This window comes from Stegodyphus dumicola, chromosome 8, assembly GCF_044657685.1.
Source record: "Stegodyphus dumicola isolate Sdum_Otavi_A_Nest chromosome 8, ASM4465768v1".
Lineage (NCBI taxonomy): Eukaryota > Metazoa > Arthropoda > Arachnida > Araneae > Eresidae > Stegodyphus > Stegodyphus dumicola.
The window spans coordinates 18,709,923-18,728,387 of record NC_140775.1 but is presented as its reverse complement, the minus strand read 5'-3'; the positions used below and the strand labels follow the sequence as shown (position 1 = coordinate 18,728,387).

The 18,465-nt window shown below is 32.1% G+C and overlaps 2 protein-coding genes across 3 annotated transcripts in view; one reads left to right on the top strand and one right to left on the bottom strand.

Moving 5' to 3' along the window:
* LOC118202111 (calcium-binding protein E63-1-like) overlaps window positions 1-18,465 on the top strand; it is a 710,926-nt gene that overhangs the window by 271,319 nt on the left and 421,142 nt on the right. The gene's annotated exons all lie outside the window — the stretch shown is intronic.
* LOC118179632 (uncharacterized) overlaps window positions 11,556-18,465 on the bottom strand; it is a 75,495-nt gene continuing 68,585 nt past the window's right edge. The window contains exons 4-5 of the mRNA XM_085821628.1: window positions 16,400-16,567; window positions 11,556-11,971 (exon numbers count right to left, since the gene is read on the bottom strand). Coding sequence (XP_085677754.1) covers window positions 11,747-11,971; window positions 16,400-16,567 — 393 coding nt within the window. The 3' untranslated portion in view covers window positions 11,556-11,746. The remainder of the gene's footprint in view (window positions 11,972-16,399; window positions 16,568-18,465) is intronic.

Genomic DNA, 18,465 nt, shown 5'->3' with positions numbered 1-18,465 from the left:
ATTTCCGTAAAACAAAATACAAAACAGACATTTTAAGGCAAAACTGAAGTGTAAAACCCTTTTTATTCACCAAAATGCACAATATATTTCTACTTCAACTAAAGCAAAATTAAGTTATGTTCACATGGCTGACTGGCTCAGTTAGAAATAAATATGTAATCTTTTATTCCTTCTTTCCTCTAAGAAAATAAAATTCAACAAGATACTTTTTTTTTAACAAACAAAAACGCGTAATTTATTCATTTTCAATAAAAAATAGTTTATACTATTTGGATATATCAGAACATAGGACAGCTATTTATTGCAAACATACCAGGGCTGCCATCGTGAAGGGCTTTCTAAGGGAAACTGACTTTGCACGAAACACTTATGATGCAGTCGTCCCATTCACCTATGTTCCAACCTAAATCAAACTATCGGTAAGTGTTTTATCATTCGGCTATTAGCAAGGTTCAACTAGACGAAACCAACTCAAAACTTGTATTCGCATACAGTACTAAACTCGATACTCGCAATAAGAGAATACCAGTCTTACTATATTCCTTGTGCTCTGTAGTTAGCTAATTTTAATGCAATTAGCAGGTAATATCGATATTAGAAAACTTTTAAAGTAAATTGCACTTTCGAATTTTCTTTCGCATCATTCTAAATTTTACAGTGGGAGCCCAGTTATGCGAACAGAAACAGATAATGGTTATATAGGTCCAGGGGGTACTGACTCGTGGATAGCGGGAAAGAAGTCTTTTTCATCAAAGGTACCATATATAATACGTGGATGACTATTCTTATCGTCCCTCATCTAATTTTCAGGGCATATCTTGTCCTTTCTTCTAGTCGTTTTACATTACCGCTTCTTTTCAACATGCAACATTTTTGAAAATACTTTATCTTTTTTTAGAAATAGAGCTAAACTTTTCTCAGTATCGTAAGAGAAAGACTTTCAACCGAATTTAAAAACGTATTTCTGTGAGTACAATTTTGTAGGAACATCTTCTGCAAAATGCTTCAATTTTATAATGAATATGTGCATAATATATGCAAAATTTAAGAATTTTTATAATCATATATATATTTACAAATTCGTTTTTCAAAATCGTAGTGTTTTTTTTCCCCAAAGGGGCGCTAGGACAGATGGGCTACTAGTCTCAAAACGGCATTTTATAGAGTTTCACTATAAACGGCGAATCAACTTTTAAATTGTTGCCACCAAATATTATATTTAAAGAATGTATATTTAAAGAAATTAAATCATTAAGAATCTTCATGAATATATATCTTGCATTATTAAAAATACAGTACCTAGAGCCATCAAATTAAGAATAAAGTAATCCTTCACTCGAATATGCACACTGGAAACTGGAATTTTTAAGTTCGAATTTGTTTTATTATCTCTTTCATATTTTCTAAAACTTTGGCGAATTTTTTATTAGGAAATCAACAGTTTCAAAGCGAGCAGTGGTAACACTAATGAATAAAATCTTTTTATCTCCAGCGTGCGAGACTGTTTATCGGAAATTCTAAAGATATGCCGTTTTTAAATATTTTATGATATTGCTGTTGAATTGGAATTTATGTGCTTTAATTGCAAAGAACTTGGTATTTAATAAATAAAGGTAACACACAAAGCGTGAAAAAAGACCCTTCACGCTAGTAGCATATAAAATCTGAAAGCTTCTGGATTTTATTTTAATGTTTTTAATTTTATAATTCCTTTTTAAAATCCAAATGAGTGTTAGTACAGAAGGGCTATTAGTTTCGAAACGGCATTTTGCGTCGAATCACTTTTCAAACTGTTGCCACCAAATATTATCGCCATGTATTTATTTAAAGAAACTAAATAATGAGAATCTACATGAACGTATGTATGTTTTTCGTACTGCGGAAAAACAACGTTACCTAGAGTCATCACATTTTGAATTACATAGTCCTCCACCCGAACAAGGACTCTTAGAATGCCGAATTTAGAATTTGGAATATGCTTTTATTGTCTATTTCATATCCTGTAAAACTTTACCGGATTTTTGATTAAAAATCTCAACAGTTTCATAGCGAGCAATGGCAACACTGTAAGGAATAAAACATTTTTGTCTACAGCCTGCCAGCCTGTGTATCGGAAATTCTAATGATATGCTGTTTCTAAATATTTTTAGCCCAAATGCTCTCGAAACATGGATGTGTCTGTAAATGAAAAAAAAAATGCCCGTTTGGACCTAATATAAAATCTGTTTTCATTTTTATTTATTGTTTTGGGTACTGAATCCAGTTTTACATAACTTTTCAACGAAATATTTTACGCTAGCATTATTTTCTTATTTTTAATAAAACGTTTTAGAAAAGTATTTAAAATAAATGGATCTTATATCAACAAGTTAAAGAATGTGCGTAACTGTCATAAGAAAAACTGAAGCAAGGAGGATAAAAAGTTTCGCAGGTCGTATTTTTAAACTAATCTAATTAGCTTATTATAAGAAAAAGACTGTTATTATTTTTTTTTCGATGATAATAATAGAAAAATAATGGGAATAAGGATGCCTGCAGATTTCTTTATGTAGAGTAATATATTTATATTAAAATTAATTTCATAATCGTTAATTTTAATAAAACAGAATTCTATTTGCGTGAGGTTTGCATATTTCATAAAAAGCATGTGCATATTTGTATCCTATAAAATAATTTGTTAAAATTCTGCAGGGTATTTGAATGGGCTCCAGACTTGCTTGTTTGGGGGCTTTCTTGTTATTTCATAAAATAAGAAGGAAATATTTATATCATATACAACAATGCCTTTAATACGTCAATTTACCAAATGCACATAATATATATATATTCTCTTTTTCGAGCTTGTATAAAAGGAGTGTTATATAAACCATTTAGTAGGAATGAAACTTTTTTACAGCTCTCAGCTGATATTATGATGATGCATTATAATGTTGTGCTGCCGTTATTTACTTTCTTATAGAATTGAATGAATTTTAAAATATTTATTCATCTTCTTGAATTTATTTCATAGCAAAAGAAATTTGCTTCATATATTTGTAATAAAATGAGTCAAAAAACTGTCGTTTTGCTGAAGCCTATTTTATTTTTATTTATTTATTTGAAATTAGAACCATGGCTCAGAACGGTGGAAAAATTGTTTAGTCGTGCAATCTTTTTGAAGCATTTGTACTTTACAACTCTCAGGAATCTACTACCAAAATGCACTTTAAAGCATGTGTACATTACAACTCTCAGGAATCTACTACCAAAATGCACTTTAATTAACGATAATTGCACATTGATTTAGTGAATACTGTATCTTTTTGTTAGAACTGGAAAAGAAAATTATATTTAGAATTGAAAGAAAATATGAATTTCACAAATTTTTTGCAATTTACAAAATATTTAAGAATTAATAAAGCAATACTGAAATAAAATATGAAAAGATATTAAAACACAAAGTAAATGTTAACAAATGACCCAGATATAAAATAATTTTGCTTTTTTATAATACTTATTTCATCAATTCTTTTTTATTTGTCCCCAAATTGATTTCTTTCTCAATGTATTTTTGCTCCGAAAGTGAATACCAAATCGTACGATTGGTATCATTGACAGTGACAAGAATAATATTACCACATTTGTATTAATTACAGAAATATGAGCCAGTTCTGCTTAAAAAGTCCTCAGTTGAAGCTTTACTGCTCTTAGGCACAGAGCCAAGAGTATTAATTACGAGATTAACATCACTGGAAATGTAAATCACAATAGTAAGCATTGATTGTTATTGATGCCTATTAAAACATATAATATTGTGATAATTATCTCAAAAAGTGATACGCCCACCAACGGCCAAGCAGTAAAATTGCTGAACACTGGTAGTTCGGTTCGAATCCCAGGGAACGGGCTGGCTGCATGGACGTGATTTTCCTTTGTGTAACATGTATAGAAGCCATTTTTTCTTAGACAGTTCTCCATGAAGGCCTCCCTCCTTTGGCAGATAGCCTTCGAGCGCTTTTCAAGTAAACCAAACCAAAGAGAAATATTTCAAACGAAGCATAGATATTAAATTTTAAATAATTCTATTTTGTTCTTAGGCTGTGAAATTATTTGAGTGCACGTGAAGGAAGGATGCCATAAAAACTGCACATAAAATGTTAATAAGATGTGAAAACTGATTTCAAGAAATACATGCATATAATTGGCCTTTTTAATAAAAGAATCATAAGTATTAACTAATGAATTTAAAAATAAGGGGTAATCAGTACCTAATTTAACATAGCTCATCAGTCCTTAGTCATAAATAACGTCCACTAGCGGCCGAGCAGTAACGTCACCGAACACTAGTAGTTTGATCTGGAATTGAGTTTTCCCACTTGTAACGTGAATACGAGCCAGTTTTCTTTAACAAGTATTCCAAGAAGGCATCGTTTACCATACAGACACAGCCCTCCTTTGTTTTAATTAACCGTAGTCGTAAATAACAAATTCTTTTCCCATCCCCCAAAGTCTTCCATGACAGTTAAAGTTGTCTATCTTTACCTGAGCATCTAATTGTGTCATTTCAAATCTTGATATAGACAAATAATCGGAAATTCTTATTTCCTTTTTCGAAATTTTTTGCATCACCCAGATCACCATCATATTTTTTCCACCTTCGTATAATGCTTGCGACGATTTTATAAAAAGCTATTTGCATGTCTTTTCCACTAACAACTATTTTTCATAATTATTTAATCTTACCTGTTGAGAATTTTATGTCCCAACCATTTCGAAATTTGGAAATAAACACATCTTCATAACAGTATCATAGTCAAATATCGTCCGGACCCTTTCATTCGACAACACTTTCAGTAAAACGGAAGTAATTTGCTTAGGGTAAAAAATGCATCATACAATTTCATGTACTTTCACTACTTTATTTTATCAACGCCAAAAAGCGATCTAATCAAATACGATATTATTTGCGAATGATTTTCATATCATGCCAAGGAAGTTTCTCAGTAGTTCGTTTTAAACGAAAAATCAGAAGAGTCAAACGAATTTTTCTTTAAGAAAACGCACCTTGTCCACATATTTCAATAATAAAATGTCTATACTTCGCATTCACAGAACTAAATGAATTTCGATACAAACATATAAATGACACATTAGTTTGAAACGGAATTATAAGATTTGAACTCTTTCAAAAATCTCATTTTTATTTCAGAACAATTATTCAAAATATATATTGAAGTAACTTTATTTGTGAACTGTTATAATAGTTTTAAAAAATACAATATTTTTAATCAATGCGCACAACTCAAACAAAAATTATATCAAATTTCTCGGTTTTTACAGTCATTGTTAGATACCTGTTTAAGTATTTAGTCTATGCTAAAAGAAATTATTTGTAAATTAGGTGATACTGAATTCTTTAAAAGTTATTCATGGGTTCCGTGCAAATTACATTTACTTTTGCAGAAGAAATTTTGCTTCGCAAATTTTTCACATACATAAAAATATTTGCGTTGAAGGCTTTTCAGTATTTTCCAGTTTCGGGACGAAAATCGCCCTCAGGTCGGCAGATGGTACGGCTGGATTTGATGTTTTTATTTATGACCCTCCCACTGTGACATCTTTCTCTAGCAATCGCTGTTTCCCCACTGCCAATTAAGCGCGACAGGAGGTCGAAGGGAACGACAGTACACAATATTCCGTCCTCAACGATTTCGAGACGGAAAATGTAAGGCAGGAAAAATCGTTTGAAACGCTTTCGGATTCATCAAAAGCTGGCAAAATAATCCGTGCTTGACGCTTTGGAAAGCCATCTTTCAATACGGAAAAATCTGTTCTGAGAGTGTTGTTTAACCCTCTCAGCGTTACAAACAAGTAATGCTGAGAGGGTAAAGTTCTAAAGCATATGATTACAACACATTAAATAGCATTAAGTGCCTCACCTGGGGAACCAATTAGTTGCCTTGAATTAAAAAGCATCAGCTTTGTATAATAAACTTTATTGATATTTTAAAACATGAAATATTTAAGAGATAAATTGCCTGCAGCGCATTGCGTCTACGAACGTTATTCTACTGAAACATAAACGTGAACAAATGTTGCCATTCACACAAACTCAATAGTAAAATAAAGCATGTTGCCAGTAACAAGATTATGGTAAATCATAACAAAAAAATTAAACAGTGAGAAAATAAATAAGGCAAAATAAATGCAAATATTAAATACACATCCAACAGTGGGGTTGTCATATTTGTCTTAAAATCGCGCATTTGGCGATATTTGGTGGAAGGAGTGAGAATATTCTAAAACACATTTTTAGCGGTTTTCTCGAGAATATTCTCGAAGGTAGGTTAAAGCTATATACATCCTGCGCCTCTTGGGAGAGAGAAGTATCTTGAGCTCAAAGATAAGCTTGAAAGCCATTGACCAAATCGGGAGCTGTACTTTAGTGCTTTGTCCCACCTTGGGAAAAAGCACGGATTCAGCTTCTTGATGTTTTCAGATATCACGTGAAGGCAAGCACTAACGACATCGTTTACAGGCAATTCTTTGCTGAGCACAGGCATAAATATAGCAGTTATCTTCCAGTATATACAGCTGGATCCAAATCAAATGTTCATGTTGGGATGGCATTTGTAATTGAAGATCACATAGAGGGCAGACGTTTGCACAATGGTTTCTCAGTGTTAACATCTGAATTAACTGCAATCTATTATCATCTTTTGTACATCTCAAAGCTGTGCCACAAGAAATTCATATTGTATGCAGACTCTTATAGTGCGCTAAAAGCGTTAGAAACTTTTTCCGACACTCAAAGTGCTGTTATAGTGGATATTCTGAAGATACTTATAAACTTAACGAGTCGTGGATATGAAATCCTGTACTGCTGGGTTCCCGGACATGCAGGAATAAAGGGAAATGAGCTGGTGGATGTCACAGCGAAATCTGCTATTGAACCGTCCAGTCGCCTCATCCCTTTCAGAGATATCTGTTATGTCATCAAAGAAACGATTGGCAGCAGTTTTGGGATGTTCAAGTTGACAACAAGCTGAGAAGTGTAAAGCCTAGAATTGAGTGTTGGGTTTGTTTCGGTTTATTTAATTATGGCAAAGCACACTAGGGCTATCTGTCTAAGGGGAGGGATGCCTTTGTGGAGGACTTTCTAAGGGAAACTGGCTCTTATGCACGATACACATTGGGAAAACCACGAAAACGCCCATGCAGCCAGCCCGTTCGCGGGATTTGAACTTCAGACCGAACTACCAGGACAGGACAAGAATAAGCGTGGGAAGCACGAACACATCGCCATTGGCAGAACTGGTGTCGCTCCTTCACACTAACCGTCTTGAGATGAACACATCCACAGGGCGTACTTACGCCAGGCATCGGTGTTAATTGAAACGTTAATCATTGGAGCATAGGGAACTTGTGGTACGGGAGATACAGTTGCTGATGACAATGACATTACAAATACATTACCATACATTACAGTTGATGGTGAAATTATAAATATAAATATATGTACACAAGTAAACACAAATAAACAAAAAGAAATGAATGGAAAAACATTAAACAGTATTATCTTGGTTATTGTGTTATTAATGTGATGTTATTGGGACAGTGTAGCAGTTCATCAATTGGGTCAGAGTTCATACATACAGTAGAGTTCACAAGTTCCAGTTATGCCATTTTTAATGTGCATAACTGTGGTCGTATTGTCTAGGGGCTAAAACTGTACTGACATTGATACACTAAGATAAACTACTGCAATGACTATAAAGGCACCCCCATTGGAAAACTGGCGTTCGTACCAGAGAAGAAGAAGCACTTAAAACAGTTATGGAGCACACAGTTCCAAGCTATGTCGGTGGAGTGTGTCAATTATGTTTTTGATACTAATGTGGATTTTTCAGTGCTTTATCAAGAAGCGTTTGAAGTCTGTTCCTGGTGCTGTGGGATGGCGGATATGATAGTCTTCTGTTATTGGGCATTGAAATAAATAATGGTCTGGATCACCCGGATTACCACAAACGCATATTTCAGTCACTGAAAGGTTTCATTCATAGAAGTACTTTGGGTACGGTCCATGACCAGAGATATATTGAGAGAGATAATAATTATAAATAGTGCGCTCAGTATCGACACATGGGAGAAGTGAATGCGCCCTTCTGCCTTACGGTCCTTGATCCCATTGTCTCTGCCACTTTTCTTTGGCCTTCACTTTTAGAGTAAACTTCAGTGTGGAGCGTGGCCATGGGATGTGGATGGTAGTGCCTGACTGTTCGAGGGCTGCCTGCTTTGCCAGGAAGTCCGCTCTTTCATTCCCGGCGCAATTGCTATGACCTTTCGTCCATGTAAGAACGAAGTTCTTTTGGCTGGAATTGATAATTGTTTGTATTTGACGGGCTATTGGTGAATTTGTGCAGGGATTTTTAATAGCATAGATTGATGATTGGTGTCACTAACGATATGGACTGTGTCCATTGGTAGTTGGTAGAGCTCTTGCATACTGTAGAGGATTGGTGTCAGTGTTCAGCTTGGTGCCCGTTGTTTAGGACTTTACCGCTCGGCCACTGGTGGGCTTTTGAGTGTTGGGATTTTAATAGAAATCGAAAGGAGGATGTTCGTTTGGCTCGCCTCAGAATTGGTCACACTGGAGTGACACATAACTATCTTCTGAAAGCTGAGAATGAGCCTGTTTGTTCAAATTGTAAGTTTTGTTTATCTGTCCGACATATTTTAATTGAGTGTCAAGTTTTAATAATCTTCGTCAGAAATATTTTAATGGCTGTGAATTAATTACCTCTCGACCGTTAATCGGATGAGAAATCAATTTTAATTAATTTTATTATTTAAAAGAGACTGGCTTTTATTATCTAATGTAATCTGTTTTGAAGATTGTGTATTGTATTTTAATGTGTGCTTTTACCTTGTTTTTATATGACTTCATCCTCTGGATTTGGCAAGCAATTTCAAAGCATCATTCATTCATGATTTCATCTACCTCGTGTTTGGCGCATTATAATCATTTTTGGTTTTGCGCCAAAAAAATCTCGCTCACTCACTCACTCACTTTAGTGCTTTGACGTGAAGGTGTCTTCACCGTTACAGCCGGAAGGCTCTGTTGCTGATTATTTTAACGTGTTTTGTCGTAGTTTTTCGACGAGTGTAAATGTGTCTTTGGAACTGTCCTGTGTAATAGTGCCTACTGGTGAATAATTTGTGTTAGTTTGTATACATACATAGGGTAAAAAATAGAAATATGATTAAATAATACATACAGTGCTAGTGCTTAAACTGCAGAGCAGAATGTATTGGAAATAGATTATTATAATAAGAATTTTGTATTATAAAGGTTATTTTATCCTTAGAAAAATTGTATGAGGTATTAATTTAGACTATTGTTAATTGGTAGTAAAATATAAAAGCTGGAAAAAATGTTTTTTTTTTTTTTTTTTTTTCCCGAAAGGGGGGATTAAAGCTACAAAATTTACACTTATGGGACAAACAAATTAAAACAAACACCTTTTCTCAGAACACAGACAAAGGTACATTAATTATATTCCTCTGTGTACAGATGGATCGAGAGAAATCGATGTTGGAATGCTTTTCGTAATTGAAAATCATATGTTGGGAAGACGACTAAATGATAATTGTTCAGTCCTGACATCTGAACTTACTGCAATTTATTATGCTCTTTTATCTATATCTAGACATTCTCGAAGAAAGTTTATTATCTATTCCGACTCATTCAGTGAAGGTTTTAGAAACATTCTCTGACACACAGAATCCGCTTTTAGTTGAAATTTTAAAGTTGAATAGAAACCTGAGTAGTCGTGTATTCGAAATTATTTATTGCTGGATTCCCGGACACGTAGGAATAAAAGGTAATGTGTTGGCAGATATCACAGCCAAAGCTGCTGTTGAGGAATCTAGTCAACTCACTCTTCTCAGAGATATCAGCAAGACCCTGAAGCGGAAAATTTTAGATAAATGGCAAGAAATGTGGGACGCACTATTAAATAATAAGCTAAGAAGCGTGATGCCTAGAGGGCAATTTTGGGAAAGTACTCGAAACCGAAGGGAAGAAGTACTCTTGACTAGTATTCGAATCGGCCACTCGAGAATCACGCACAAGTATCTTCTCAAAGAAGAGAGTGAGCCAATTTTTCCCTACTGTGATAGCATTTTATCTGTTCGTAATTTTTAATAGAGTGTCCGAATTTTAATAGACTGCGACCAAAGCATTTTAACGAGTGTGACTCGCCTCTTGACCGTTTAATCGCGAAAGAGGCCAATAATAATTGATTTCTATACTTGAAAGAAACAGGTTTATATTATTTAATTTGATTTAGCTTTTATTGTAATGTAATTTTAATGTTTCATTGCTTGTTGCATATCATTTACTGAGTTTTAATATGTATTCATCATTTTAGTTTCACCATTTTATTATTTCATGTAGATCTTATGACTCTGCTAATTGTTGTTTTACAAAGTTTATCTACCGTTTTATAAACTACCGTGTGTTTGGCGCATATAACCTTTCTGGTTATGTGCCATTAACTCAACTACCACCACCACCACCACCTTTTGGTCGTCATTAGAGGCACACTCACAGCCCTGCGGCACGTCGACGACATTCTGATACCTGTTCCTTTTGCGGTACCCTGGCCTTAGTTTTCAACAAGATATTTCCAGCCCACATACGGCACGTGTTGCTATGAACTATCTTATAGCTTGTCAAACACTTCCTTGGCCGGCCAGATCTCTCTCCCATCGAGCATGTCTGAGATATGATGGGAAGGCAACTGCATCTACTGGGGAATATTGATGAACTAGCCCGACAAGTGAAGCAAATTTGGCAAGAAATACCGCAGACCATCCGTGATCTTTATCAGTCTATGCCACGTCGTGTGGCAGCTTGCATCCAGGCTAGAGGTGGGTCAACAGCTTACTGTGTAACTGTGAAATAAATCATTCAATTGTTCTGAAATTTTAATCATTTTCTTTTCTATACATAAATTCCCAATACACCAATTTTTGTTCCCATTGGACAACTTCTTTTTTGGTGCGTCGATTTTTTTTTTTTTTTTTTTTTTTTTTTGGTTGTTGTTGTTGTTGTTATAGAGTGCATATTTGCCAGTTTATTCAAAATACATCAGGTTTGTTTCACAGCAATCCTAACGAATACTGCGCTCATTAAGTTGCTGACTGTGACAACTGTAAGTTAAAATAATTGATAAAATGTTGCGATTCTTTTCCACTATGAAACAACATGTGTAAACAATTTCCTACAGAAAAATGTATGCACTAACTTTGCCTATTGGTCATCCTTAAATTAAATGCTTTGTTCTTATTACGTATAACAGATTTCTTGTATTTGATTCGTAATGTCAATAAAAAGCTTTTAAACAGAAAATTATTTGGTATGTAGTATGTCCTCTATGGTGGAAAAGATCCAGTGATGTTAAATATTCAAAACAGAAGCTGAAGATTTGAGTAACAATATCCGACAACAGTCATGTGACAGAAGGTCGACATATTTACCAGTAAATAACCAGAACAGCGATGAAGCAAAGTTGAAATATGAACCATTCATTTTTATTGGGATTTAGACAGAAATTACATCATTTTGTTAGCGTTCTTCAGCGAGTATAGAAAGGAAACCAAAAAAAAAACTTAGCTAAATAAATTTATTCCACAGTGCTATTACTTTATGCTTGAATTGAAAAGAAATTTTAAATACAATGGGTCCATGCAAATGCACTTCTCAAAATAGATATTCATTTCCATTTCTGTCAATATACGTACCTTGATGTTTCTCGTTAAGTTTAGGTAATGTCTGAAGTATGTTAGAAACGCTTTCTTCGACTCCGACTTCTTCTTGATCTGTGCCCGCGTCTTTGATTTCACATCCAGGGCACATCATAATCACTAGGATACTCTCTCCCTTGACATTTTCGGCAAAATTCCTCATGGCCATATTTAATGCAGCCTATGAAAAGTATTTAAAATTAATTAATTTTATAAAATATTTGCAACGAAGATGATTGTAAGAATAAAAGTACGTAGGAGAATCCAAAAAAAAAAAAAAAAAAAGATTACAAGCATCAGCATTTGAAAAGTAATTACTGCGGAGGGAACACTTTTTTCCAAAATTGTAGACAAATGGTACTACTTGTCTAGCCGCGGTTGTGTGGGTATGTAACAATTAGTAAACTCTCCAAAATGCGTAGCAGGTCCATAACGGAAGAGTACCAAAAAGACTTATAGTCTTTAGGTTTATAAGAAAAAGATATAATATCGTTAATGTACTCTTCCTCCTCTTGACAAAGTTTTTTAAATCTGACTATGAAAATACAGCTTTTTCGTTACTGTATTTGTTACTTCATATTTTTATTTTTACAAATTAAATTTCCAACTTCGTCCAAGTTAATTTAATAGATTCTTCTAACTTTAATTAAATTATTAGATTTAAAATTTGAGTTTATTTCCGCTTTCGAGATCATTCTTTGCTTGTTTCATTTAAATTTAAATTAAGAAAATAATTATTTTTTGTTATCTTAGCAGCAATTACACAGTATATTGTAAGTCTATTAACATAGTTTAATTTTAATAAAAATATATATGAAGGCATAAAGTAAGAAATTTAGAACTAATTTTTCACAAAGACCAAAAATTGAAATTCATAATTAATAAATTTCAAAAAATCCTATAAATGCTCCAAAGAATTTAAAAAATATTAAAACCAAAACTTTTCAAACAAGCAGTACCCCAATTAAAAAAAATAATGAAATTTAAAGAAAAATGAACAAAACAGAAGAGAAATTCAATCAACTTCAATGGCACTGCATCAGGGGGGAGAAACATTGAAATCAATTCAAATCTCTCTTCTACAAAAGTCCTTGCTTTTCTGTATCCAGAAATAGCCGATAAATCATTTCAATGTATTTTAATTGTGATAGTTCACCCGAAAATTCTGTAAAGAAAACCAAAGTAAATTCAAATTAGAATCTTGTACCTTAAATAAAGAGAATTCTATTTTATTGAAAGAAATAAAAACGTAAGTGAAATAATAATATATTTCAGTGAAAATTTTAAATCAAAATTTTTACCTTTAAACATATAGCATATAATCCAAAGAATTTAAAACGTTATAAAACTTAGGTGAAAAGACTTAATTTCATCTCACAAGAAGTAATTAAAATCTTCGAGCACGTTCAATAGAAAAAGATTACTTTATTAATTGAGTGAATTTAAGTAAATTCTATCTCTTTTAAAACAAAAATGGGAATAAAGAATATGTGTAAAACTTTAATTAAATTTTAAAATCAATTTTGCTTAAAAGGAGTAGACTAAAAAAGGTGCCCAATAAGTGTTCAAAAGGTTTTTAATAATGTTTTGTAGATATGAGTAGAAAAATCCATAAAGCTAAATTTTAGATTTTTTTTAAATTGTTATTTAAAATTACAGAAAAAGGTTGAAAAAGTAAGTAAAAGAACTATTCTTAGAAAAGTAAAAAGTCTTCATGTCATCGGCTTATCATCATGACTTTGAATATAAGGCTCTTGTTTAGTAACAGAATAGCAATTAGGAGAAATGAAATAATAATAAATAATAAAATTTCACCTTGAAGTTAGATCTGAACTTAGTTTAACTTCACATCTCTTTAAGGAATGGAAGAATGAGATTATTACTCAAAGCAAAAGGAAAACTGAGAAAATTAAAGGATTTAAAGGAATTAAAAATTGAAAAAAATTACTTCTGAAGTTTTCGTAATAAAAAAAATAATTTACCATAACTAAAATTGATAAAGCAAACAATAATTTCAGTATTTTATGAAAAAACATTCTACAATGGTATAAATTGAAAATGAACTGGAAACTTCTTCTACCAATAATATCTGCGGAAATAAAGAAAGTACTGTTATTAACAAAATTTCTGCTTTTAACAAAAAATGGAGAATTTCTCTCTTCACTACAAATAACACATCTGCTAATCTTTATGCTTTACCATAATTTCATAAAAATCCAGTAAACTTTACATTTATATCCAATAGTACCAGAATTTTCAAGAAGAATTTCGAAAATATTTTATCAATCTACTTAAAACTACTTGTAATATAGTTTTTGAACAAGTTAAATAAGAGAAAAACTTCTGCTGGATTCTTTACGATAACTTGAAAATCATTGAAGAAGAAGTTAGATATGTTAAAATTTACAATATTAACTGCTATGATTTTAGAAACTTCTACACGTCTCTGCCACTTAAAGAAATATATGAATGTCTTCTAGAAATGATAGAATTTTTTCCCTGAAATACTTAATATTCTGTATTTACAAAGAGAGAAAGAATTTCTACATTTTTCGCTATACAATACTATATTAAACATTTACACTTTCTTTACCTGCAAACACAAGGAATTTCAATAGGAAAATCATATTCCACTCATATTTTAACTTATTTCTATTTTCTAAAGAATTCAAATTCCTAAAGAGCCTTTCTGATAGCGATTTCAGTAAATTTGAAAGATATATTGATGACATTATTACTTTCAATGATTTTAATCTCATTGAAAACAGCAATGTCTACCCAAATTGTCTAAAACTGAATAAGACCAACAAAAACCGAACAGAAATATTTTAAATTGATCTAAGTATTCATAATCCAACAGAAATTAAACTTTTTGATAAAAGATTTTAATTTTTCTATATATAAATTATAAATTGGAACTCCAACATATCTAAAAAAGTTATTTCTAATACTATTATTAACCTAATTACCAAAATTTTTAAAAATAATGAAATTCGTTTAAAATTCATTAGTAGTCTTTTAAAGAAATCTGGAGTAGTCTACACAATATAATACTTTTTAAAAGTATGAATATTTTATCTGAAAGCTCCAAAAGAGAAGGACAAAAAAGGATGTTTTAAAGGGTTTATAGGATTTTATTTTTTTCTCTTAATTACTATTCGGTTACTTAAGCCTTATGTATTCAAAGTCGTCATGATAAGCCAATGCCGTGAAGACATTTTACTTTTCTAAGAATAGTTCCTTTAATTCCTTTTTCAACTCTTTTCTGTAACTTTAAGTAACAATTTTAAAAAATCTAAAATTCAACTTTATGGATTTTTCTACTCATATCTACAAAACATTATTAAAAACTTTTTGACCACTTATTGGGCACCTTTTTTGAGGATACTTTTTTAAGAATAATTGATTTTAAAACTTAATTAAAGTTTTACACTAAATGATATTTTTTATTCCCAGTTTTGTTTTAAAAGAGTCAGAATTTACTTCATTTTCATTCAATCAATAAAGTAATCTGTTTCTTTGTCAAAATTGTAAATTTTCATTGAAGTTTTTAGAAGTTTTTCTTTCGATTTCAAAATTCCATCTTTTGTTCCAAATTTTAGCCTTTTGAGCGATTACGTTCTCGTCAAGGTTTTTTAGTTTCGTCAATGAAGCCAAAATGGCAAACCTTTACGTCACTACAATAACGATATTCTTAGTTTTGATTGTGGGCTATTAAACGTACTCGAAGATTTTAATTACTTCTTGTGAGTTTTAATTCTTTTCACGTAAGTTGATAACGTTTCAAATTCTTTGGATTATATGCTATATGTTTAAAGGTAAAAATTTTGATTTAAATTTTTTACTGAAATGTAATATTATTTCACTTACGTTTTCAGTTCTTTCAATAAAATAGAATTCTCTTTAAGGTACAATATTCTAATTTGAATTTACTTTGTTTTTTCCTTTCTTTGGGAAAGGCCCGAATTTTCAGGTGAACTAAATAAAACTAAAATACATTGAAAGGATTTGTCGTCTATTTCTGGATACAGAAAAGCAAGGATTTTTGTAGAAGAGAGTTTTCAATTGATTTCAATGTTCCTCCCCCGCCCTGACGAAGTGGCATTGAAGTTGATTGAACCTTCTGTTTTGTCCATTTTTTAAATTTCATTAATTTTTTTAATTGGGGTACTGCTTGTTTGGAAAGTTTTGGTTTTAATATTTTTTAAATTCTTTGTGGCATTTATAGGATTTTTGAAATTTATTAATTATGAATTTCAATTTTTGGTCTTTGTGAAAAATTAGTACTAAATTTCTTACTTTATGTCTTTACTGATAATTTTTCAGCAGCTTAATACGCAAAAATACTAGGTATGTTTATATTTTGTTTTTAAAAAATTGTTTTGTAATTATGATATATGTAACTATACGTATATAGGTGTGTATATGTAATTTCATATAAAGCACTTGAAATAAAATACTTTCAGTTCCACCATCCACGGTCTTCTGTATCATTTAATAACTCATAGATTAAAAAACTGTCCTTACCGGTCATTTTTACAGTTTATTTTTGCATACTGGCTTTTGCGTAACAAATATAATTAGCAAAAACTTATGAAATAAAACTAACCTTGCTAATTTTGTATCCTGGTACCTCCAGGTCATGAACAGAGTCCTTTCCCGTTCTAGTAATACTGCCAGATATTGAAGTTATATTAAGGACCATTGCTCTGTTAACACTCATTACAGAATTAACATCTTTACGTCCGGCAGCTTTCAGGAGACTAGAGTACAGTTCCTTTGAAGGAAAGTTGAATATAGAACAAAATGAAATAGGATCTTTTTATAAATATTAAGTGTCAAGTATAAATTCCTATAGAAGGTAATAAACGTTAGTGACGCCGTCATCCCTTTTACCTATACTATTACTGAACACACTGACGCTGGGGGCTGTCACAACAATGTTATGAATTTTGTAAACATGTGAATAACTTTAGTGAAATTACTATAGATGAAATTTGAGTATTTTTTTGTACAGTGTGACATGAAATGCTTGAAAGAGATAATGTTGTGCCGGGCTTAAAAAATAAGTTTACTCGGGCAAATCTATTTAACATTGAATGAATGAATGAATGGCTATCTCGCTAAATTGTCGAGATATCGCCAAGAGGGCGACGGTTCTGAGGACAGTTATGTAGCCAAATTAGGGGAAGAATCACCAAATTTGATGACATTATGGCTAGGTCCCTGTGTAACTGTTACTTCGAAAATACCGTAGTTCCTTGACACTCCGCGCGTGCTATCAAGACCCAACGAGAAACTGCGTTTCAATGCCTAATTCTTGCTTACCGTAAGCAGCTTTTCTTACTAAAAGAGATTGGAAGCTAGTGAAAGCAAGCCTATTTTACGAATAGTCTAGACCACGTTGGTCTTCTAAATATGTTCTGCCTGCTGTCACCTTTACAAAATCATCTCCGAAAGTTACAATCTTTGTCTGTTCCAGTTTTCAAAATGTTTAAAACCTTTGTTTTCTATATAGTTCACAGGGTTCAGCCTAGGCAAGAATCCTGTAGACACCCTCTTTCCAATATTTCGGTGATTGTGCCCTTATCGGTGATGATTTGTACATATCTATTCTGAAGGTAGCTTCTGAAAAGACTAATAATCTTTGTGAGACAAACGAACCATGTCCGCCGAAAGCATTGCGAACGGAAACGTCGCAGCATCATAGTTGACTAATTTGTAGTAAAAAAATAAAGCATTTCAAAAACATCTTATTCGAAAATATCGTGGTAAAAAAAATATAGCATCTATAAATCATCGCGTGATATTAACATGGTTTTCCAGATTTTAAAAGCGGTAAATGCATATTTGCATAATGATTTGTGAACTCAAGAAGCAATCTGAATGATTTTTGCTTTTATATTTCATGTTTTTGAATTAACGAATAAATTTAACTTCACTCTGTACCTGAAAATGTTATCGGCGCTAATAACCTTTAAGGTTTTGCGCTACGTAATCCACTTTCACCGTCACCACCCGAAAATGTTAATCCCACTTTAAGGTGACGAATAAAGCGAAACAAAACAAGATTTAATATTTATTAAAATAATATCAGATTAACAATTATAAAAGAAAAACTTACGATTTGATAACTAACTGAACAATTTTAATAAATGTAACGTCATATAATTACTTATCTTCCGTCTCATTATCTGGGTAAATATGCACACACTAATACGCACGTTTGTGAATGGTCGTTATTGAGAAACAGAAGTTTGGATTTTTTTTTTTTTTTTTTTTTTTTTTTTTTTAATTTTAATACTATCATAGCAGTCGTAAAATAAATAAATTTAATGGAAAACTAACAGTTTCGCATTCATGTCAGTTAACAAAAATAAATGATCGTATCCTTTGTTATAAATACTATATAGTTCGACAGGTAATCGTAAAATACAGGTGAGATGTTTCACAGACCACCTATCAAATCGTTTTGCAGGTAATAGTCACCTATAAAACCTATTTTTCAGGTGATTATAAAAAATCTAAACATTCTCCTCTAAGATGAAGGTTACATTTTTAAAGGTCTGCGATTCTTTATTGAAAACTATGATAGCAGTATCACTCACGACGTTATGATTTATTGGAGCAATATATTTGTGATACAGATTTAATGCTAGCCAGAACCTCAAAAAC